The sequence below is a fragment of the Erpetoichthys calabaricus genome, chromosome 10 (assembly GCF_900747795.2).
Source record: "Erpetoichthys calabaricus chromosome 10, fErpCal1.3, whole genome shotgun sequence".
Lineage (NCBI taxonomy): Eukaryota > Metazoa > Chordata > Cladistia > Polypteriformes > Polypteridae > Erpetoichthys > Erpetoichthys calabaricus.
This window is the reverse complement of record NC_041403.2, coordinates 158,449,748-158,475,164: the sequence shown is the minus strand read 5'-3', so window position 1 is coordinate 158,475,164 and position 25,417 is coordinate 158,449,748. Positions and strand designations below refer to the sequence as shown.

Here is a 25,417-nt window from a genome sequence, read left to right as displayed (position 1 = left end):
AGGTTTTTGTCACGTGGTTGACTTCACTTGAGTCATGACCCTCATTTTAATCGGGGTGTAAACTGGCGTTATCAGTGCCATGTATAATATAAACGACCTCCTCGATGGAGTGGAGCTCTGGAGGTCCGCAGTTAGAGTCAACTGAAGTATTTAGGGATGTGGGGCAAAAACCAGAAGGTAAACCAGCGTAGATATGGAACGAACGTGCAAAATACCAACACACAGCGAGCTCGGGACCAGAGAACTGCACTCTGTAGACACAACTCCCTCCATGCTACCCTGAAAGCGCATACAATCAAAAAATAAATATGACGCTTAAAGAATTTGCCAAACAATTCATCAACCTGTTAACTAAGTTACTACTGGAGCGATTGAAAAAATAAATCAGACGGCAGTCACCTCCATTCCTCCTGCCGAGCCACTCGAACTTCCTAACGTATTTGTGCTTCAGTTATACAAACTATACGGACATATTTGCGTCTGGGACTATTCAGTAGAAACACGCTATACATCCATCCATTTTCCAACCCGCTGAATCCGAACACAGGGTCACGGGGGTCTGCTGGAGCCAATCCCAGCCAACACAGGGCAGGAACCAATCCCGGGCAGGGTGCCAACCCACCGCAGGACACACACAAACACACCCACACACCAAGCACACACTAGGGTCAATTTAGGATCGCGAATCCACCTAACCTGCATGTCTTTGGACTGTGGGAGGAAACCGGGAGAACATGCAAACTCCACACAGGGAGGACCCGGGGAGCGAACCCAGGTCCCCAGGTCTTCCAACTGCGAGGCAGCAGCGCTACCCACTGCGCCACCGTGTCGCCCTGGCCCAAAGAATGGACCCAGTTATTATGTTGTATTACTGATTAACTCAAAAGGAATAATAATAATAGGGTGGCGCAGTGGGTAGCGCTGCTGCCTCGCAGTTGGAAGACCTGGGGACCTGGGTTCGCTCCCCGGGTCCTCCCTGTGTGGAGTTTGCATGTTCTCCCCGTGTCTGTGTGGGTTTCCTCTTGGCGCTCCAGTTTCCTCCCACAGTCCAAAGACATGCAGGTTAGGTGGACTGGCGATTCTAAATTGGCCCTAGTGTGTGCTTGGTGTGTTTGTGTGTGTCCTGAGGTGGGTTGGCACCCTGCCCGGGATTGGTTCCTGCCCTGTGTTGGCTGGGATTGGCTCCAGCAGACCCCCGTGACCCTGTGTTCGGATTCAGCGGGTTGGAAAATGGATGGATGGAATAATGATAGTAATGTTTTATTTATATAGCGCCTTAGCCATGCTCAAGTTGTTTGATTGGTTAATCCGTTACGTGTTGACTGACTGAATGTTGTGTTAGTTTGTCACAAAGGTGACAGGGCAGCAACATCGGTGAATGTCATACTGCTCCTCTCCCTCTTTCGAGACCCTCTTAATTCAGTGAATGCTGTGTAGTTTGGCGAGTATCTCGGTGTCACTTGGGTGGAAGTCAGTCACCAACCCTGGAGGGGACGCCACAAGTCGTTGAGTGACGATAAAAACAATTATTTTTTATTTAAGGACTGTTTATCTGCATGATGATATTGAACAAAAATTAGAGTTGGCAACGTGTAGATCAGGGGTCCAGATGGCGCCCCCCCCCCCCCACTCTTTTATGATATTGGCAGATTAAAATGTTTGTATGGTGAAGGTGTTTGATTCAGTGACTTGATCTCACATTTGGACCCTTGTCATTTTAGGCAGGAACAAGGAGTAAGTGATGAAGAGCTTGGAAAGAATCCTCAAGCCATGAAGGCTGGGGATGTCAAGGAGAGAGAGAAGAGACAAGGGTGGAAACCAGAGATGTCCTGAGGAGGAGAACGAGCGAGAATTGAAACCTCTTTGGTGATCACTTTGATCGAGTGGAGAAAAAATAAAACAAAAAAGAAAGAAATCCACCAGGCAACGAACAGAGAAACATTACAGGTGCCAGCATGGGATCCCACTCTGCTGCGGCTACTCTCTTGGTTACTCCTAATATTTCGGACTTCTTTTCTGCACTGAGTAGTCTCGAGACCCCCATTCTGGAAGATTACATGGAGTGTGACTACAAAGACTGGGCCCCGACTCTGGCCATCATTCCCACCGTCTACATTCTGGTGTTCATCGTTGGCTCCCTGGGGAATGGCCTGGTCCTGAAGGTGTACCTGCAGTGGCCCTGGACTTCCAGTAAACTGCTCCACAACCAGAGGCACAGCAAAGCTGGCAGCAGGGGGCTGACGGACAGCTTTATTGCCAGTTTGGCCCTGGCAGACTTGGCTTTTGTCTTTACCCTTCCTCTGTGGGCTGCCTACACCTCACTGGGTTATAACTGGCCATTTGGCACAACGCTCTGCAAGCTGAGCAGCTACCTGGTGGTGATCAACATGTATGCCAGCGTCTTCTCCCTCACCTGCCTAAGCGTGGAGCGGTACTTTGCCATTGTGCGTTCGCTCTCTTTCCCCTGGAGGATGCGAGAAGGCCGGTCCTGGCTCCAGTTGGTGCCAGTCATAACAATATGGGGGCTGGCCGCCATTCTGGGGCTGCCGGCGTTAATCTTTCGCACTGCCAAGCTCCGACTTTCTGAGGAACATGACCTGGAGGAGCTGGAGGTTGCCCTTGACCAGAGGGAAGGCTCCATGTCCTGTGAGATGGACTACTCTTTATTGTCCCCGGACGCGGACGAACTGGCCTGGAACGTGGCCCTGGGCCTTAAGTCGACTCTGCTCGGCTTCGTCTTGCCGTTGGTGGTCATGATGCTTTGCTACTGGTCAGTCGGCCGAGCCGTTTTCAGACACTTTGGGCGCAGGAACCTGGCAATGAGGTCTGGCCGAGCAGGGGACGCATCCCTGGAAATCCGAAGGCAGCAGCGTCGGCTCTTGTCCATTATCATCACTCTGGTGTGCGCCTTCCTGACCTGCTGGCTGCCCTATCACCTCAACAAGACCTTGTCCATCCTCACTGACCTGGGCCTCATCCCCTACAGCTGTAGCTTTGACCGCTTCCTAGTGCTGGCTCACCCCTATGCCACCTGCTTGGCATATGTCAACAGCTGCCTTAACCCCCTCCTCTACGCCTATTTTGACCCCTCGTTCCGGAGACGCTGTGCCGCTTTGCTGGCTTGCAACTGGACCACCGCGTTCACCAGAAGAATTGCCCACTTTAGGTCAAAAATGAACGAGGGGGCGGCCGATTTTAGCAATGCCAGCGAAAAAGATGGCAAGAGCCACCAGCACTGCGGGGACTCGTATCTCTCGGAAGGTTCGCCACCTTCAGGGGACACTGATAATTCAGAGTGACTGTAAGACCACCTGGAGGTATCCTAATGTTATATGGTGTCTTGTACTGTGCTGGAGTGTTGTGTTTTATGTTAATTGCATATAAAGTTATAAAATAAATTACGGGACCCTTTAAGATTGCAAATTTGTGTATCGTTGTGAGGAACGATTTAAAGCTGGCTTGTCTGGACGTGGCCGCAGTTCACAGACGAGCGCAAATGAGTCCCCTGCAGCCGAGCTGCTGACTGCTGCAGCCTGGGAGACAGCAACTCAATAAATGATTAAAGAAACTGCAAAGACCTCCAGTGTGAATTTCCTTCTCGAAGCAAATCAATGGACACCTCCGCGTTCGCACCCCCGCGCTGTAAAAGTGCTTGCAAATGCTGTTTACCCAAAAACAAGCCATGCAGACGGTAAAAGGCTCCCGCCCCGCCGGCCATGACACCTTCTTACGGCTTCTTCTTTCATCCCGTAACCCACAACAACCGTTAACAAGTAGAGCTGGTGGGCCGTGCTGAAAGGGTTAAGGGGGTGCTGACCAAACAGCAGCTGGACGAGGCTGCTGCTCAAAAAAAGAAAGCTGGGCTTCCCGACGCGGATCTCATTTCATAAACAGAGTGTCACAAAAATGTCGTTCCCACAGAGAAGTTCGAGACCCCCACCCACCCACTTCCAAGGCGGTCCGGCCTCCTTTCTCTCTCTTTTATGCGAGGCGAGCACACTGTACAGCCGTGCACTCTGTTGGTGCCAAAGAGCTTCTTCAGGGCGATGCCACGGGGGAAACCATTTTTTGGTTTCCAAAAAAAGAAAAAATCCATGGGGAAAGTTCTAGAAAGAACCGTTATTTAGTCAGATCCACACACAGGGTCCACAAATAACCATGACGATGATGATAACGGAAACCAAATGGGTTTTAGAAGGACGGTCACTGCCAACAGCACCACAGGCCTGCTACAGTATGCACATCTGGATCTTTATCAAGGCCTAAAGAGCAAGTTTCATATGCAAAAGAGCTCTTAATTTAGTAATGTAGTGCATCTGCTGGGTGGGACAAGCTCTCTACATGCCCCCCAACCCACCCCAACACCCTGCCTATGACTAAGAGTTATAGTGGTCTGGTGTGGCTTTGCTCAAGTAATAGTAGCTCTCCCATTTGGCAATGGACAGGGAGATACATTTAGAAGTCTTCTGGAAATCGTCTGAGGTGGTCCAAAGTGGGTTAAGAGATATGGGTGGGTGAGATGATGACTAGCAACTCTAAATTGGCTCACTGTCAAGCAATGGCTCTTCTAGGAGCCACATGTAAGTGTGCCCCCCCCCCCCCCCCTTGTCTTTGGCTCCAATAGGAACCCCCCACCTGTTCCCTTCCAGTTTAAGCAAATGATGTTCTGTGCAGGGGGCAGACGCAAGGGTAAGCAGTGAACGCCCCACCCAGACTAAACCAAGACCAGGGCAGCAAGCCCATCTGGGCCCCAACTGGGTTTTATAAGGGCCAAAATATGGGACCCATCAAACTGTTCACTCCAAGGTTAGGACACTGTTACCGATTGCCTGGTATAGGTGGGCTGGGAGGGAGGAAAAACCCGGGACACTCTGGGGGTCACCAGGTTACTGGGCTGGGAGCCTCCTGGTCTAGATAACATGCATCTAGGATTGAAGCAATGATTGAAAACAATACAAGTGTTACATATGTGGGCCTAGGGACCACCTTCCTGGCTCTGGTGAGGTAAGCAGTACCATCCTGGGACGAGAGGGGGCGCTCACGCTAACGGTCTCCCCTTTTTGACCCGCAGCTCCGAGAAGCTGCCAAGTAATGGCAACTAACCCCAGCTGCAGTGCCCCAGAGCTAGCCATGTCACTTCCAGTCGGGGGTCTATAAAACCAGACAGCCCTATAAAATGGCATCTGAATTTGGATAAATAATAATTCTTTGCATTTATATAACACTTTTCTCACTACTCAAAGTGCTCAGCAATTGCAGGTTAAAGGCCTTGCTCAAGGGCCCAACAGAGCAGAGTCCCTATTGGCATTTACGGGATTCGAACCGGCGACCTTCCGATTGCCAGTGCAGATCTTTAGCCTCAGAACCACCGCATCTGCAGATTTGTCTGACAAGCTGCCTGTGCCTCTCATCCACACACAAAACGCAGAACAGGTCATCCACCTCAAGTCAAGCATGTCTGGGCCCGGCCAGTACTTGGATGGGCAACCATTTAGGAAAAGCTTGGGTTGCTGCTGGAAGAGGAGTTGGTGAGGCCAGCAGGGTGGTGCTTACCCTGTGGTTAGAGTGTGCAGTGACGGGGACACCGTGCTGTAAACATGGCGTAGTCCCTCGGATGAGACATAAAACTGAGGTCCTGACCCTCTGTGGTCATTAAATATCTCTGGGCATCCTCGATAAAGAGTAGGGTCTCGATGTCCTGGCTAAATTGCCCACCACAGTCTAATCATTCTGCGCCAGTAATCATCCCCTGTAACTAATTGGCTAACAGTCTCTCACCCCTTCACCACCTAACTGTGTGGTAAAAATGGCTGCTGTCACATCATCCGGGTGGATGCTGCACATTACTGGTGGCTGAAGTGGCCCCCCACTCACTATGAGTAGTGAGAAAGGCGCTATATAAATGTAAAGAATTATTCTTATTATTAGCCCGGGAAGCCTTTATTTGATGGGCTGCTTCAAGCCCTTTTGTCTGTTGTGCCATTGAGGACGGTTTCTGTTCGTTTTTCTTATTAAACATGTCCACCCGTCTGGTACCCCAACATTCGAAGATTGTTCACATAACATTTCATCCATCCATCTATTTTCCAACCCGCTGAATCCGAACACAGGGTCACAGGGGTCTGCTGGAGCCAATCCCAGGGCACAAGGCAGGAACCAATTCCGGGCAGGGTGCCAACCCACCGCAGGACACACCCACACACCAAGCCCAATTTAGAATCGCCAATCCACCTAAACCTGCATGTCTTTGGACTGTGGGAGGAAACCCACGCAGACACGGGGAGAACATGCAAACTCCACGCAGTGAGGACCCAGGAAGCGAACCCGGGTCTCCTAACTGTGAGGCAGCAGCGCTACCACTGTGCCACCGTGCCGCCCCACATAAGATTTATTAGCTGGTATTTACTCATTTGGCTGACACCATCATTTGAGGTGCTTTCCAACATTTAAGATATAAATTGATTGAATTTCATTTGTTTTTCCAACTGCAGCACAGGAAGGTGAAGTGACTTGCTCATGGTCGCACACTGGTGTCAGCAGTGGGATTGGAAAATACAACTTTAAGGTTTGATGGTGGCGCAGTGGTAGCGCTGCTGCCTCACAGTATGGAGACCTGGGTTCGCTTTCCAGGTCCTCCCTGCATGGAGTTTGCATGTTCTCCCCGTGTCTGCGTGGGTTTCCTCCCACAGTCCAAACACATGCAGGTTAGGTGCATTGGCAATCCTAAATTGTCCCTAAGTGTGTGTGTGTGCCCTGCCCGGCATTTGTTCCTGCCTTGGGCCCTGTGTTGGCTGGGAATGGCTCCATCAGACCCCCGTGACCCTGTGTAGCGGGTTGGATAATGACTGCCTGACTGACCTTAAGGTTCGAAATCCAAAGCCATTTGCCAGTAAGCCACACTGCCAGCCTTAAATCGGGTACTTATTAAAAGTTCATAACAAAAAAAATCCTGCATAGGATACTTGTGTGACCTTTTTTGGTTTAGAATTTGGTGCAATTTTGATTTTGGACAAAAAAGAAAAGTTCTTCTAATAAATTCTTGGTTTAAGTGTGGCACAGCAGGTAAGGCCTTAGACTAAAAACCCTGAGGCTGTGGCTTCAAATCCCACTACTGACACTAATGTGACCCCGAGTAAGTCACTTCAGCTTCCTGTACTCTAATTGGAAAAACACAAGAAATGAAACCAACTGTATCTGCAATGTTGTAAGTCGGCTCGGAGGAAGGTATCATCCAGATACACGTGTTAAGTTAATACATCTTTAAATGATTTTTCACTCTGTTTCCTATCTCTTGGGACCCCCAGTGTTCAGGTTTTTTGCTCGCTCCCAGTAACAGCATATGGGCCCCTTGGTTTGATGGGTCCCATAGGGACTTGCTACCTGGGGAGTGACGTGTGTGTCTTTGCATGCAGAGGTCCTCACAGATGCAGCTTCTCAAAAGTCTGAAAGACAGTGACCACAAAGGCAGTGTTTGCCAGTGTCGTCATCGATGGGGTCAAGACCCTATGAGAGAATAGATGACGCTGGTGGGGAAGGGGGACGGAGGGGGGCGGCATATTTCACAAAAGTGTCTTGTGAGAAAAATATACAAAGTATGTGACGGCCATAAAACTACGTTTAAAGGAAAGCAAACAGCATTTCAAATGTGTGTGTAGGGAGGGGGGCACTGTGCTCTTCTTAGTTTGCCAAAGGCTTGTTTAAACACACACATCTGGCCATCACAAACAGCAGGGAACTTACATTGTAAGGTAACTCAGAGTGTCCGAGAGTGTAACAATTTCATGAGAGGCACGGACCCCAAGTCCACGGGTGATGTGACACGAACTGCGAAGTAACGCCATCAACGTTTGGCTGCCTTCGAACACGAAAGTCCTGATCAGTTTGCACAAACCGCAGCTTTGCTCGCTCAGGCCGAATGAGTCACGTCCTGCCAACACGGCAAAAAAAATAAATATATAAATAAAAAATAAAGGTTCAGGAATGGCTTGAATAACACGACGGACGTGCAGGAAAAACATGTCCGATCCACGGAGGCTCCACCTCGCCACTTACCGGACTTAAAAGAATCTGAGGCTAACGTCTTGGTGTCAGATACCACAGGACACCGTCCATGCCAGGGGTGTTTTGGCGAACCTACGAAATATTAGGCAGGTGCAGGTTTTAACCTTGCTGCGGATCGATGAAAAAAGTAAAGGTGTGATGTCTTCCTGCGTTATTATTACAAGTCGCACTCACTCACGGGCTTTTATAATGTCACTCGTGTACCTAGTGGGGGCGCACTGCCGGATCGTAAACATCGCGTGCTGGAACTCACCGGCCTGACGAGTTGCCGTGCGGTGATCACGCGAGATAAAGATGCTCCGAGTCCTCTAGTATGAGCGCCACTGGGTAACGTGAAGAGTCGCTGAGACGAGACGCAGTGCAAGTGTTCACTTCAGAAGGCTCGGCCTCTCCATTGTGAAGTGTTTCCTTAGGAAATGCCGCCTCACGGGAAGTCATTAGGCGTCTTTAGGTCAAGGACGGAGTGAATCAAGCCGGCACCAAAAATAGCTGCGCCGTAATGGAAATAGCGCAAGGAGCATCCGATAAGACGGGTGTGTGTGTACGTGTGCCCACTTTCCGTTTCTTTATTAACTTTTTATCATTATTAAAAATGATATTACTGAGTATTTCGGTCAGTAAAGCGGAAAGGGCGACCCTGTCGCAACGCGCACTTCTATGCAGCAGGTATTTAGTAGTCGGGTGACAGCCATCCGTTCACATCCGTAACCCTCCTAAGTTTGATGAAGGATACTGAAGTTTATCTTGACAACATGGATAGCGAAATAGAAAACAGCTCTCAAAACCGACCCCCAGACCCACATATCTCACCTGTTCTTCTTGGAGACGTGGAAAAGAAACGGGAGACATTACACTCTTAAACACAACGGTTCCTTAATGGCGCTTTACTGGTTTGTGTGGATCTATCTATCTATCTATCTATCTATCTATCACGGGGGGCCCCAGCTCCGGTCCTGGAGGGCCACAGTGGCTGCAGGTTTTCATTCTAACCTTTTTCTTAATTAGTGACCTGTTTTACTGCTAATTAACTTATTTTGAATTAATTTTAATTGACTTGTTTAAGATTAATTCCCCTGAATTTCTTCATCATTCCTCTGAATTGTTTAATTTCTTTCCTTAAAAGGCACCCAAACAGAAATGAAATGTGAAGTGAGTGAGCCAACAGAAGACCAGCTAAGCCAGGGTCTTAAACTCCAACCAGCTGCTTCATTAGGTGCCGATTCTTGTCGTTAATTGAACTCGTTCTTTAATTCCATGGTTTGTTGATGATCTCATTGTGCAATAGCAGACATTTCTGAAATTATCGATTTTCTCATTTCTAAGAGTGCCGTTAAAATTGTTTTGGGGACCTGAGCAGAACAACATTCCTGACAACTTCACGTTTTTTTATTTTCAGATATTGTATGATCGACAACGTTGGTCATGTTTTGGTTCATTTTATATCTCATTATTGTTTGGCTGCTAATTAAGGAAAAAGAAACAATTAAGGGGTCTGACAAGAGCAAGTCAAATAAATTAATTCAAAATGAATTATCTATCTGTCGTATACAGGGGGTCCTCGGGTTACAACGTCTCGACATACGACGCTTCGAATTTACAACGCTCACTCCCATAAAAACTTAAAAAAACTGAGACGTGAGAATGAATAAAGGTATCTATCTATCTATCTATCTATCTATCTATCTATCTATCTATCTATCTATCTATCTATCTATCTATCTATCTATCTTATGGTGCCTTTCACATCTATCTATCTATCTATCTATCTATCTATCTATCTATCTATCTATCTATCTATCTATCTATCTATCTATCTCTGTTATATAGTGCCTTTCATATCTATCTATCTATCTATCTATCTATCTATCTATCTATCTATCTATCTATCTATCTATCTATCTATCTATCTATCTATCTATCTATCTCTGTTATATAGTGCCTTTCATATCTATCTATCTATCTATCTATCTATCTATCTATCTATCTATCTATCTATTTATCTATCTATCTATCTATCTATCAGACAAGCAGTACCAGAACATCTTTAACACAACACACTCTTTATCTTTAGCTTCTTTTAAAATCTTGTACCAGTCACGTATATTTAATTAAAAGCCTCTCCCTCAGTCAATCCTTTGTTGGTCCTGCTTATCCCACTGAGATGTGATTACTCCAAAAGGGATTTCTTTTTGTTCTGTTCATCTTAAGACAGAGCTGCTTGTCTCCCAGCACTTCAGGGTAATATCGGAGGACTCCATGTACACAGGGATGCGCCCTGACCGCCCTCCCAAGTCCTTGTTTATTCTCACCTGCAGGTCTCTGTGTATTCTAGATGTTTGTTCTCAATTAACTGATTTAACGCCTTCTTCTTTTTTATTTCTTTAGTGTAACGGTGCAGATAGAGTGTTAATGTCTAAGACACAAACAATTGTTAATTATTTCAGTCTACAAGGGAGGGGTGTCACTAAATAGCACTTTCAGCATCTCTATATGTATCCACCTTAATTTAAGAACAAGTGTCCATGTATCTGTGGTCCATCTGGTTGCTGTGTTTCTGTCATTCCAATAGAGAGATGACGTAGGTCAGGTAATGCCCACAGCATCAGTCATGAAACACCCTTTGAGTCAGATAATCCTCCCACAACGCCAATCTTAACCATATTGTAATGCAATGGACATTTTGTGACTGACATTGAGGGTGTTTCTGTATGTTGGGGGGGTTGGGTTACATGACTGGCCTCATTGGTACTACAGTCTGCAATTACTCTCTGTTGGCTCATCACAAACATTTGTGGTAATAAAATATATTACATTTTACATTCCAACAGGTGGTGCATCACCAACATTTGCAGTAATAACATGCATTACATTTGTTATTCCAACAGATGGCACACCACAAACTTTTTTAAATTAATTTTATCACTACATGCATTACAAAATGCATTTCAACAGATGGTGTACTGCCAACTTTAATGCTGAGGTCTACGTTGATTAATTAGATTTCAACCCAACTTAGATGGGCTGCAGCTGCCCCATGATGCTGTCCTGGATATGCTGGTTAACTATTATTATTATTATTATTATTGTGTTTATGAGCAGATTGATAGATGGAAGATTTTGAAGACAATTATAATTATAAAATTATTGTTATTAGAACATTATTATTATTATCTAGATGTTGTTCCTGCCTTGTGCCTTATGATTGCTGAGATGCACTCCAGCTGCCCCCATGGATCTATCCTGGTTAAACGTGTTAGGAAGATAGAAGGATGGATGGATGGATGGAATTACAAACTGCTGTTACACCCTAAACTTGGAGACCCTAATCACGAACATCCACTTTCTCTTTAAGTTGTATTTTATTTTTACCCCCATTAACACAGTGGATTCCTTTCTTTGCATGTCATTCTTTTTCCTGCTGTCTAGTTAAGTGTTTCTTCTTCACAGATCCAGGGTTCAAATCCCACGCCGGGTTGTCGTGTGTGTGGAGTTTTCATGTTCTCTCTGTGTCTGCAAGGATTTTCCTCCAAGTCTTCACAGTTTTCATCCCAGATGCCCAAAGATCTGCATGTTAGGTTGACAGGGGTGTCAACTTGGGGGGGGGAAGATTTTTACCGGGCCTCAAAATAAACAGATATATAAACAAACAAATAAATAAAGCAAGAAAGCAATTATGTTTATAGTTTTATGTTTTTTGAATGTTAAAAGAATTGATGAACAATACCAGACTAGAAGAATCAATGGCAGACGCTGAAGAACCAGCAAAACCAATTCAGAATGACCTGGAGAAGATTCAGAACTGGGCGAACTCCTGGGAAATGACGTTTGATGTAGAAAAGCGCAAAGTGGGCAAAAGTGGGCAACAGGAACGTCAATTATAAATATAAGATGGGAGGCATGGAGCTACAGGAAGAGATCCCTGGACACGGCATTTTCATCATCTAAACAATGTGCAGAGGCAATTAAAAAGGCGATTAACATAAAAACTGTTGAATACAAATCAAAGGACGTCACGCTCAGACTATCATGCACCGGTGAGGCCGCATCTGGAGTGTTGTGTGCCGTTCTGGTCACCACACCTCAGTACAGACATAGCAGCACATGAAGCTGTGCAGAAGAGAACAACCAGGTGGACTCAGGGACGTGTCCTGCTGTGACAGAGTCAGAGAATTAAACTGTTTAGTCTGAGCAGAGGAGACCTCATCCAGGTCTTCACACTCCTCAAAAGCATCCATAAAGAAGATCTAACCGAAGCCTTTCAACTTAAGAGTGAATCAGATACTCGAGGACATCAGTGGAAATGAAGGGGGAGAGCATTTAGGACTGAAGCCAGGAGGGACTTCTTCATGCAAAGTGTTGTGGGACTCAAACTAAAGAGACATGGAGTTGAAGCAGAAACCTTAACAACCTTTAAGAAGAACCTGGATGAGATGTGGGGACAGCTGTGCTATTAGTGAAACAAGCGAGTGTGACGGGCTGAATGGTCCCCTTCACGTGTGTCAAATGTCTTCGAACTTTAGAGCAGTCTGGATGAGAACAGGCTAACAAAGCTCCAACAGTTTAGATTAATGTTAACATTCCTCCAAAATGTATAATTTCTAACATAAGAAAATTGATAAAATAACAAAACATTATGAACAAAATAACCAAATTTATAAAATAATAACATCAATAATACCTCCTAGATGTTATAGTAAAATTAATAGTCCTCCAAAATATCATTAATAATTCCTCCAAAATGTATAATTTATAGCATAATAAAATTTTTAAAATAACAAAATATTATAAACAAAATAACACAATTTATATAATAACAACATCAATAATACCTCCAAAATGTTATCCCACCAAAATTTTATATTAGTATTAATATTCCTCCAAAACATCATTAATAATTCCTCCAACATGTATAATTTATAACATAATAAAATTTATAAAATAAAATATTACAAACAAAATAACAACATTTATAAAACAAATAACATCAATAATTCCTCCAAAATGTATAATTTATAACATAAGAAAATTGATAAAATAACAAAATATTATGAACAAAATAACAAAATTTATAAAATAATAGCATCAATAATACTTCAAAGATGTTATATTAATATTAATAGTCCTCCAAGATATCATTAATAATTCCTCCAAAATGTATAATTTATAACAATAAAATGCATAAAATAACAAAATATTATAAACAATATAACATTTATTTAAAAAATGACATCAATAATCCCTCCAAAATTTTACATTAATATTAATTGTCCAATAGTCCATCAATAATTCCTCCAAAATGTATAATTTAGAATATGATAAAATATATATAAAATAATAACATATTATAAATCAAATAAAATTTATAAAATAATCACATCAATAATCCCACAAAATGTTTATATTAGTATTAATATTCCTCCAAAATATCTTCTTCTTTTTCTTTCAGCTGGTATTGTTAGTGGTTGCCACAGCAGATCATCTTCTTCCATATCTTTCTGTCCTCGTCATCTTGCTATGTTACGCCCTTCACCTGCATGTCTTCTCTCACCACATCCATAAACCTTCTCTTAGGCCGTCCTCTTTTCCTCTTACCTGACATTATAAAATTTATAAAATAACAAAATATAAACAAAATAACAAAATTCATAAAATAATAACATCAATAATTTCTCCAAAATATTTTATTAATATTAATAATCCTCCAAAATGTATAATTTAGAATATGATCAAATGTATAAAATAGCCAAATGATATAAACAAAATAACAAAATTTATAAAATAATAACATCAATAATTCCACCATAATGTTATATTAATATTCCTCCAAATAACATCAAAATTTCCTCCAAAATATGACATAATAAAATTGATAAAATAACAAAATATTATAAACAAAATAACAACATTTATAAAATAATCTCATTAATAGTTCCTCCAAACTTGCATTCTTCTAAAATTAAAGACCCCTAAAGTCCTTCTGTCCACTTCACTGCTTGGTCACTTACTCCACCTGTTTAGGGTCCTCTGTGTAAACGTTTATATAATAATAAACTTGTTTCTTTTGGGGTTAATTGAATATTATAAATTAATATTTCTTATCTTTTTTTAACAAAAAAATATGAATACCTAAAAGAATTAAACTAAAATGACACACAAAAATACTTCCATAATAATATAATAACAGCAATCTTCCATTCAGTTTAATATTGCAAGTTATTTTTGACTGCGGCCTTACTCCACACATATTAGATCCTTAAACGTTTTTAATTCTTGCTAAAGAACTGGCTGACCTTTGACCCTGGGTCACGGTTACTACTAATGTGTAAAATATTTATAGAGAGATGCAAATGTTGTCAAACACTGCTATAGTGATACTGGTTGAATAATGAGGAATAATAAATAACACTGCACCACACAGCGCTGGTCGTGGCCAAAACAACACATGCTTACTGCGAGAAGGTTGTGATGGCCACACCGGGCTGCGCCAAAACTCCAACAGGGTCAGGAACTGGGCTAGACCACATCACCATTAAGAGGACAAGCAGCTGTCTGCAGGACCTTGTGGTCACTCTTAAAGATCCTGGTTCTTTAATGGCACTTTAGGGCAGTGGCGTGCAGAGGCTAGAAGATGCCCGGGGCAAACATTTTGATTGTATGCCCCCTAAGGTGAAGTGCTGTCAAAGTGAATGGTAAAGAAGGCATATGAATATGATAAAGAAAGGCATATTAAATAAGAAATAAACACTTTATTAAAATTAAATATTCATTTAAGTTTGTTTCCCCAAATTAGATGTCCTCTCCGAAAACAATTGTACTGGTTCATTTTGTAAATCATCTGTGAGGATTTCTTTTTCAATGCTGATTGGTTGGTCAGACGCTCTTGCGACATGGCAGATCTAAAAGGTCAAGAACTGCGACCAAACTCCTGCACACGCGAGAATTACAACATCAGCCGGATTTACTCGGCCTACACAGACTACATATTTCTCCGACTTACCTTACTGGACTCGTTAGAAAAAGATCACGAGAGATGAAATAAGTGAGGTAAACTCAGCCTCAGAACAGCACTTCACTGCACCAGGGTTAGACAAATGACCCCTGAACACGTTCACTGGAGGGAGAAGGAGAGGAGCATCTCTCTGGGGCTGAAGCCCTTTTCAAGGTACTTTGACTCGTGGGTTCAATTTCCTGTCCCATGTGAAATAAACCTAGCTTTCATAACGTTTTCAAGGGAAGGCCTCTTTTCACTGCGCGGGGCCCGGTCAGGCCCGATGTGAGCACTTCTAGCACGTAGAAGTTGTAGTGCTTCACTGAGAATGAGCTATAATAATTTAAATTTGTTCATATTAAATTAAAATTATTTTCGAAACAGGGCTCTCCAATACTCTTTGGATTGCATGCCCCCTCAGATATGGACGCCTGGGGCCGTGGCCCCCTCTGAACGCCACTGCTATAGGGTTCTTTACTGGGTTGTGGGCTTCCTTGAAGAACCTTTGCTTGACAAAGCACCATTTCATTCTGGGATGGGTTCATTGCATATGAAGATTTTTTTTTTGTACTTTGTGCCTAATATTTAGAAAAACTCCAAATCTTTAATGTATGGTGGGCTACCTGGCAGGACAATAACAGATTAAGAAAACCTAAACTTAGTCTGATTTCCTTTTAATTTCACAAATTGGTTACATCTGTTCCTGATTATTGCTTTGTGCCCCAAACAAAACCCTTTCGTCTATGGGGGAGGAGCGAAAGCTTTAGATTCGTCAAAAAAATTCGATCTCCGGTTTTCGATGGATCTCGATGTTTTAGGTCCACCCGATGTCGAAAACATCGATATCTCAGTCTCAATGATGGCTGACGTGTGAGTGTCTGTGTGTCACAGTTTCTCAAGGATGGTCTACAGCTAAAACGGCTTGACGGAAAAATACCAAACTCGAAACTTAATCCTGTTATGAGATGACGATGTGCTGATTAGTTTTTGAGCCAAATCGTGCAAGAGAAAGAGGCCCTCTGGAGGAACCCTCAAATACCGAAATTCTGCAATTAATTATGAATTCTTCTCGTCAGTTGCTATCGTAACGACCTATGTTACGATCAGAAAGATCAGCATCAGAGCGCTGAATAATTACTGAAATGTTAGAGAAGAGTTTGGGTGACTTACTTCCGAGGGCGCAAAGCCTACTGATGCTCATGTCCAAATTCTTTACTGCAGTGGTCCTCAGTCACGGTCCTGGAGGGCCGCAGTGGCTACGGGTTTTCATTCCAGCCAGTGTCCTAATTAGAACTCCATCCTTGCTGATCATGAAAGTTGGTGTTTAATTGAAAGTTTAGTTACTTTGTAGATCAGAGGTCCTCAGTTACAGTCCTGGAGGTCTGCGATGGCTGCAGGTTTTCACGTGAATCAATTTCTTAATTAGAACCCCTTTATTTACTACTAAAGCAATACATTGTTGGGCTAAATTTTAGTTCTCTTGCCTGTTACCATTCAGAACCCTTAATTGCCTGTTTTAGATTTCAGCAGCTGCATCACAACAATATTCTGTCATCATTTAACTCAGTCGGAATCCCCATTAATTTTACTGAATCAGCCCGCTATCTAGGAGTTATCTTTGACTCTAGCATGTCATTTAAAGAGCACGTTACAAAGTTGTCCAAATCAGGTTTCTTCCATCTTAGAAATGTTGGGAAATTAAGATGCTTTCTAAATAAACAGGATTCTGTGAAATTAATTCATGCATTTCTCTCTAGTAGGATTGACTACTGCAATGCGGTGTTCACTGGATGTTCAAACTGTTCTTTCTTCAGCCTCCAGTTAATCCAAAATGCTGCTGCAAGAATTATTACAAGAACAAGAAAATACGAACGCATAACTCCAGTCCTTAAATCCTTACACTGGCTCTCCGTTAAGTTTTGGGCAGATTTTAAATTCATCATTTTAAAATAGAAAGCATTAAATGGCTGAGGTCCAGCTTACTTGTCTGAACTAATCATGAGTTACAAACCACAGCGCACATTAAGATCTCAAGATGCCGGTCTGCTTATGATTCCAAGGATTAATACGAGGGCAATCCCAAAAGTAAGGTCTCCTATTTTTTTAGAAATACAAACAACCGTTTATTTTCTATAATGTTTACATCATTTTAAAGGTTAAAAACGTATTTGTTTTTCTACATAATCGCCATTTCGGTGGATGCATTTTTGTAGACGCTGTGGTAGTTTTAGAATGTCCATGTCATACCAGCTCGCCACCATGTCCTTCAGGAAGCGTTGAACCTCATCTTTCACCTCTTTGTCGCAGCAGAATCGCCTTTCCGGACAAATGTTCTTTCAATTTAGGGAACAGGTGGTAGTCACTGGGTGCCAAGTCCGGACTATAGGGTGGGTGGGTGATGAAGTTCCAACCGCCAATCTTTATGCATGTTTTCCTCAACCTTCGCGACTGTCTCGTCGGAAATTGACTGTCTCCTGCCCGAACTTCGCACTTGGCGGTAGCGTTCAAAGGGAGCTCCATTTTCAAGGGTTGCCAAGCCAAGATTGAGCATCCCAGCGAAGCCGCACATGCTTGTTTGGGAGTGGAGGAAGCACCAATCACAACAGTGTGGCCAACAGGCATACGAACAGTTTCTCTACGTCCCCACCGCTTTGGAGACCTTACTTTTGGGATTGTCCTCGTAAAATAACAGTAGGAGGTTGAGCTTATATTCCAAATCGCAACCTCAGATCCTCAACTGAGTGTCTCCTTAGAATTCCAAGAGCAAAACTTAAAAGAAGTGGTGAGGTGGCCTTCTGCTGTTATGCACCTAAAATCTGGAATAGCCTGCCAGTAGGAATTCACCAGGCTAATACAGTGGAGCACTTTAAAAAACTACTGAAAACACATTACTTTAACATGGCCTTCTCATAACTTCACTGTAATTTAATCCTGACACTCTGTATATCCAATTCATTATAATAACTATTCGTTCAAAATCTGTACTAACCCCTACTCTCTCTTCTGTTTCTTTTTCCGGTGTCCTTTTGGTGGTGGCTACCATCTACCCAAAGCACCATGATGTTCCAACAATGATGGATGGATTAAAAGCCAGAAGTCTGTATGACCATCACCATCAAGTGACTCTGTGAGAACCCTAACTACAAAGAGGACTATTTCATTTATGTTAGGTAGAATGCCCAGAGGGGACTGGGTGGTCTCGTGGCCTGGAACCCCTACAGATTTTATTTTGTTCTCCAGCCTTCTGGAGTTTTTTTTTTGTTTTTTCTGTCCACCCTGGCCATCGGACCTTACTCCTTTTCTATGTTAACTAATGTTGTCTTATTTTAATTTCTTATTTTGTCTTTTATTTTTCTTTTCTTCATTATGTAAAGCACTTTGAGCTACTTTGGTATGAAAATGTGCTATATAAATAAATGTTGTTGTTGTTGTTGTTTTAGTTACAGGACCCATAAACTGTGGTGTGGTCTGCCTGCTACTATAAGAGAAGCCCCTTCGGTCTCAGCTTTTAAATCCCGGCTGAAGACTCACTACTTCAGTTTAGCACACCCTGACTAGAGCTGCTGATTAACTGTGCAGACCGCATCTCTGCTGTTATTCAGTAGCACTAAAACATAAGTAATATGATAGTTAGAATTTGTTACTAACTCTCACCTATTCTGTTTCTGTTCTTGGTACTCAAATGTGGCATTTGGTGCCACGGCCCACCTGCCAAGTTGTTTTGCCTGCCTAAGGTAAAGTAATCTCTGATAGAGGATCGCAGGAATCGTCGGGTTAGAGGGGTCCTTTCAAAGGATTGGCTGGCCCAGCACTGAATCAGCTGTGGAATGACCAATAGGGGGAGGTAGCATAATACCTGAGGTCTCCAGGACTGTAAACAAATCCAAATCATATTATGGGATATCATCTACTGTTAAATTCTGCTCCGTACTTGTAAAATTTTTATTTTTATACTGTATTGAGGATTTGTTCTGTTCTGTGTATTGTATTGTATTGTATTGACCCCCCCCCCTTTTTTTTTGACACCCACTGCACGCCCAACCTACCTGGAAAGGGGTCTGTTTTTGCACTGCCTTTCCTGAGGTTTCTTCCATTTTTTCCCTACAAGGGTTTTTTTGGGAGATTTTCCTTATCTTCTTAGAAAGTCAGGGCTGGGGGGCTGTCAAGAGGCAGGGCCCATTGCTGCACTTCTTGTGTGATTTTGGGCTATACAAAAATAAATTGTATTGTATTGTATTTAAGTTTTAATTGTTGTCTGTTTTGTTAACCAGACATTAGTTAAAAATGAGATGCAGTTAACCAATAAACCAGCAGCCCCCCAGCTAACGTGCTTATCGTGAAGAATCTGTGTTAAAAAATGTTTAGAAATGAATGAGAGGGGAATTGGAAGGTCCGTGAAGTTTAACTCTGTTCTGCTCCACAAAACGCATGGATAATGTTCTTACAGAAGGAAACTTTACAGTGTAATTAAAATTTCTCTTGGATAAATGCAAGTATTAAGAAGCCCAACAGTTCAGCATGGACTGTCTTCTCATTAGGAAACTAGTTGGAATAAAAGCCTACAGCCCTCCAGGACTGTGATGGAGGACCCCTGCTTTACAGTATGGAGCCAGTTACAGATTTAAAGAAATAAATGGATCTTTCTGGAACCTTCATGTGGATGGTCCTTTTGTGAACACAAGGTGGTTCCCCTTATGGCATCACTCTGAAGAGCCACTCTGGTGGTGTTGCCAATTCTGCGGTTTTCTCGCCCAACTGGATTAGTTTGGATTGTCAGCAGCAGGACAAAAAAATGGGCTTTAACGGGCTGCTTTATTTTGGGCTACTTTATTAAAAACAATGTGGTATTTTGGGCTACTTTTCAATGACCTCCCCAAGGAACTTTTACTGTGTTTTTTTTGCCCATCTGGCACCCTTTTTACTGCTATTCACATTTCTACCATTGTAAAATCACTGAGGGTGTCTCTATTATGTGATGGTATATAACTCTAAAATATCTCGGAGGGGGGACTCCCATCCCCATGGTATAAAATTGATGTCAGAAGTTTCCATCCACTTATGGTCAGTCAGTCATTCTCGAACCCGCTATATCCTAACTACAGGGTCATGGGGGTCTGCTGGAGCCAATCCCAGCCAACACAGGGCGCAAGGAAGGAAACAAACCCCGGGCAGGGCGCCAGCCCACCGCAGGGCACACACCAAGGACAATTTAGGATCGCCAATGCACCTAACCTGCATGTCTTTGGACTGTGGGAGGAAACCCACGCAGACACGGGGAGAACATGCAAACTCCATGCAGGGAGGACCCGGGAAGTGAACCCAGGTCTCTACCACTGCGCCAGCGTGCCGCCCTCCACTTATGGTAAATTCTTTAAAACTCCCTTTTTAAGCCCACCACAGATTTTATACTAACAAACTATAAACATGGCATATCGCTGAAGACGTCTACTTTGTGCAGGGCAAGAGTCATTTTTTCCAACAATGTTCACAGATCTCAGAGTGTTTCACTTTTTATGGACCCTACTGTATCACAGTTCCAGTGGGACACAAGTTTCCTTGCACTTTGGTAACTGTGCCAGCTTGGAATTTTCCAGAAAATGTTGTCAAGCCTTTAGGCAATTCGACCAAGAGCTTGTGAGCCTAATTGGAGTCAACATGTGGATGGATGTTAAGGCCAACCATCAAACTCACTGCCTCTTTGCTTGACATAATTGGGAAAATGAAAAGAAATCGGCAAACAGCAACATTTATTTACAGAGCACACTTTTAACAAATGGTTCTAAGTGCTTTACAAGAAGAAGAAAGAAAGTTTATATGAAACAAAAATAAGATTAAGCAATATTAAGTTACAAAGAATAAAGTATGGTCAGATGACTAGGAGGACAGAAAAAAAAATCTGCAGGGGTTCAAAGGCCAAGAGACCATCTAGCCCACCTTTGATAGATAGATAGATAGATAGATAGATAGATAGATAGATAGATAGATAGATAGATAGATAGATAGATAGATAGATAGATAGATAGATGTGAAAGGCACTATATAATATATAGATAGATAGATAGATAGATAGATAGATAGATAGATAGATAGATAGATAGATAGATAGATAGATAGATAGATAGATAGATAGATAGATAGATAGATAGATAGATACTTTATTAATCCCAAGGGGAAATTCACATACTCCAGCAGCACCTTACTGATACAAAAAACAATTTTAAATTAAAGATTGATAATAATGGAGGGAACAACAGACTTTGGGCATTCTACCTAACATAAATGATCCAAATCTAAGCTAAGACCTCAGAAAAAAAAAGGTGGACCCCACAAATTTGGTTCATCCTCGGGAAGAATTTCTAAACCCTTGAAGGTTCAACGTTCATCTGCACAAACTGTAATACGCAAGGGAGCACACAGCCATCATAACGCTCAGGAAGGAGACGCATGGTGTCTTATAGAGAAGATTAGACTTTGGGGTGAAAAGTGCAAATCAGAACAACAGCAAAGGACCTTGTGAAGATGCTGGAGGACACAGGTAGACAAGTATCGATATCAACAGTGAAGCGAGTCTGATCTCGACATCACCTGAAAGGCTGCTCAGCAAGGAAGAAGCCCACTTCTCCTAAAGCCGCCATAAAAAAAGCCAGACTGCAGTTTACAATGACACATGGGGCCGAAGTGCAGAAATGTCCTCTGGTCTGATGAATCCAAGATCATTCTGTTTGGCCATAATGACCATCGTTATGTTTGGAGGAAAAAGGGTGAGGCTTGCAAGCCAAAGAACACCATCTCAACCATCAAGTATGTTTTATGGGGCTTAGCTGCACTTCACAAAATAGATGGCATCGTGAGGAAGGAAAATGATGGAGTTATACTGCAGCAACATCTCAAGAGCTCAGCAAGGAAATTGAAGCTTATTCGCAAATGGGTCTTCCAAATGGACGAGAAATAATAATTCTTTGCATTTATATAGCGCTTTTCTCACTACTCAAAACACTTAGCAATTGCAGGTTAAGGGCCCAGCAGAGCAGAGTCCCTTTTGGCATTTTTACGGGATTCGAACCAGCAACCTTCCGATTGCCAGTGCAGATTCCTAGCCTCAGAGCCACCACTCCGCCTAAATCCTTATTTTAACATATGCGAGCCCCAATTAGGATTTGAACTCGCATTAGCACACCTTACCGCGGTAGCAGGGACAACTGCTTTTACGCTTTGAGCCAAAGCAGTTCAGCAGACCAAAGTGGTGGCAAAATGGCTTAAGGTCGACAAGGTCAACGTATCACAGTGGCCATCACAAAGCCCTGACCTCTGTCCGAGTAAAAATTTGTGGGCAGAACTGGAAAAGCGTGTGCGAGTAAGGAGGCCTACAAACCTGTCCCCGTGACACACCAGTTCTGCATGGTGGGATGGGCCACAATTCCAGAAACTTATCAGAAGACGCTTGTGGAAGGCGGCCCAAAACGTTTGGCTCAAGTTAAACAATGTAAAGGGGAGTGCTAGCAGGTATTACGTTTCTGTAAACTTCTGACCTACAGGACTTATGATATCGTCAAATAAAAGTGAAATACTCGGAGGTCTGTGGACATTGTGGGAAAAATGACTTTTGCTCTTCACAAAGTAGATGTCTGCCACATTTATACTATAAAATCTGAGGACGGCTTATAAAGTGAGTTTTAAAGGAATGGATGGAAACTTCTGACTTCCGTCTCTGTACTTAACCCTCTCACTCTGACCCCCCACTCTGCTTTCCAGTGAGTCATTTTTGTCTACCTCAGGCATTGCGCTATTTTTGTGGTTCTGTTCTTTAATATTTTTTTAGGAACCTGGCAACCCTGAAGAATCAAAGACTTTGTTAAATGGTGCGACTCAAACCACCTATAACTGAACACCAGCAAAACCAAGGAGCTGGTGGTGGATTTTAGGAGGCCCGGGCCCCTCATGGACCCCGTGATCATCAGAGGTGACTGTGTGCAGATGGTGCAGACCTATAAATACCTGGGAGTGCAGCTGGATGATAAATTAGACTGGACTGCCAATACTGATGCTCTGTGCAAGAAAGGACAGAGACGGTTATACTTCCTTAGAAGGCTGGCGTCCTTCAACATCTGCAATAAGATGCTGCAGATGTTCTATCAGATGGTTGTGGCGAGCGCCCTCTTCTATGCGGTGATGTGCTGGGGAAGTAGCATAAAGAAGATGGACGCCTCACGCCCGGACAAACTGGTGAGGAAGTCAGGCTCTGTTGTAGGCACGGAGCTGGACAGTTTGACATCCGTGACAGAGCAACGGGCGCTGAGCAGACTCCTGTCAATCATGGAGAATCCACTGCACCCACTGAACAGGATCATCTCCAGACAGAGGAGCAGCTTCAGCGACAGACTGCTGTCACCGTCCTGCTCCACTGACAGACTGAAGAGATCGTTCCTCCCCACACTATGCGACTCTTCAGTTCCACCCGGGCGGGTAAACGTTAACATTATACAAAGTTATTGTCTGTCTGTATACCTGCATTGTTATCACTCTTTAATTTAATATTGTTCTTTATCAGTATGCTGCTGCTGGAGTATGTGAATTTCCCCTTGGGATTAATAAAGTATCTATCTATCTATCTATCTATCTATCTATCTATCTATCTATCTATCTATCTATCTATCTATCTATCTCCATGACCCAGTTAAAGTGTCTTTAAAGAACCAGCAATTTAAAGAGTGTGTGAGGGACTGCTGATCTGTCAGGGTATGGATCCTTCCTAGCACCCAGGACTGTCACGATAGTCTCCAGCACCTCTAACCCGGCGCTGCTTCCAGAACATTCTTTTTTTTTTTTTTTTATGCGCAAGTGGGGAGTCCCGTAGTATTCACGCCATTGTGTAGGCGCCGGGATCGCGAGCGTGCTCTTCTATTTAAGACGTGAACATGTCGGAGGAGTACTCAGCAGCCTGTCGCAGGTTTGCGTGCGTACACATTCATTCATTAAGTCATTCGTTCTTTAGTTCATTCCGAGTCTTCTCTCTCCATTTGCCGCTGATTTATCCGACCGCTACGCTCACGACACCGTCCGCCTCTCCACCTGGACTGAAGTGGCGCTCCGCGCAGTGACTTGTGGCAGGGCGGCGCTGCAGGTGGATTCTTCTCCTACCCTCGAAAAATCTGAACTAAAACGAAAAAAAAAAAGAAAACGAGACTGTCGGGCACACCTTTGTCGACATCAAACTCCGCCATGGGGAACTGCAAGAAGATCGTATCGCAAAGTGCGCCAGGACTCCTGGGGCCGCCGCCGCTTATCAGTCGCCCCCCGAGGTCAGGAGCAGCGTGACTTTGACCATTCGGACCAACGCGCCGAGCCCTGGAGCTCCGTCTGGAGCCGCGAGGACGGGCGTTGCTGGACACGCTCTGCACGGGCAGCTCCAAAGTGAATGCGCCGACTTTTACCGTTTATTTACTCACAATGCACAGGCCTGGAAGTCGCTGGCAGCATGGACGCAGTTTCTGGGGTGGCTGGAAAGATCTGCCCCCCCCGCCCCGACATCTCATGCACTGTATGACTTGTCTTCAGTTAACGCTACTTTATTTTTAACAGATCATGTAAATATGTTAATAGTGAGCGAGCGCGATTATTCAATCCGTCCATTTCCTACAAAACTAATTCGTGCTGTGCCCGTGGCACTATAAATATGATGCCATTTCCCGTTGACTTTGCGGATTCGCTCGCAGGTTGGAGGGAGGGTTGGGCCGTTTTTTGGCAGCATGAGGTGAAAGGTTGAAATCAACCTGGATGAACTTCAAGTATGCTATAGCACATATACGATCAGCAGGGGCGGCCTTAGGCATGTGCAAACTGTGCAGGGCCGCCACGCCAATATATATTGAATATAAAACAGAAAGAGAAAATAACGACACAGCTGACGGCAATGTGGCCGAAAACATGGTGTTTCTTGTTAATTAGTACGCTGTATTTACTAATGTCGCTAGAGTCGGAGCAGTAAGCTATATGTCGTATTATAACGTTCTGCCGTAATGAGAATGTCATGGGCCGCAACTTGGTTTTCGCACATATAGAAGCGTGTCATGAGCACAAGGCGGCTATGCAGTGTCCACAACGGACGTGGCCATCGGACGTGCATAAGATACCATCAGAGCCGGCCCTAGACAATTTCGGCCCCGAAGCAAACTGACACCGAGACCCCTGCAGCTAGGGGATCCAGGGCAGAGCTCCGGCCGCCAAGCGATTTCCTGCATTCTGAGCTGCAGAAATGAGTTTTCCCGGCATCTACAACCATCACTTTTTGACGATTTCCGTTTGACACTGACAACCGTAACTGTAACACACTGACAGGAGCCAAATTCGCAGGCTGTCGTACAAGGCCCT

The 25,417-nt window shown here is 43.7% G+C and overlaps 1 protein-coding gene across 1 annotated transcript; it reads left to right on the top strand.

The window, feature by feature from the left end:
- Nucleotides 1-1,728: 1,728 nt before the first annotated feature.
- On the top strand, nt 1,729-3,617 carry LOC114659634 (apelin receptor B-like). Its single transcript, XM_028812221.2, has one exon. The coding sequence runs from the start codon at nt 1,956-1,958 to the stop codon at nt 3,297-3,299; it is 1,344 nt and encodes a 447-aa protein (XP_028668054.1). The 5' UTR covers nt 1,729-1,955; the 3' UTR covers nt 3,300-3,617.
- Nucleotides 3,618-25,417: the final 21,800 nt, after the last annotated feature.

Coding starts and splice junctions, on each gene's coding strand:
- LOC114659634 (XM_028812221.2), top strand. CDS start 1,956: ATGGGATCCCACTCTGCTGCGGCTACTCTCTTGGTTACTCCTAATATT.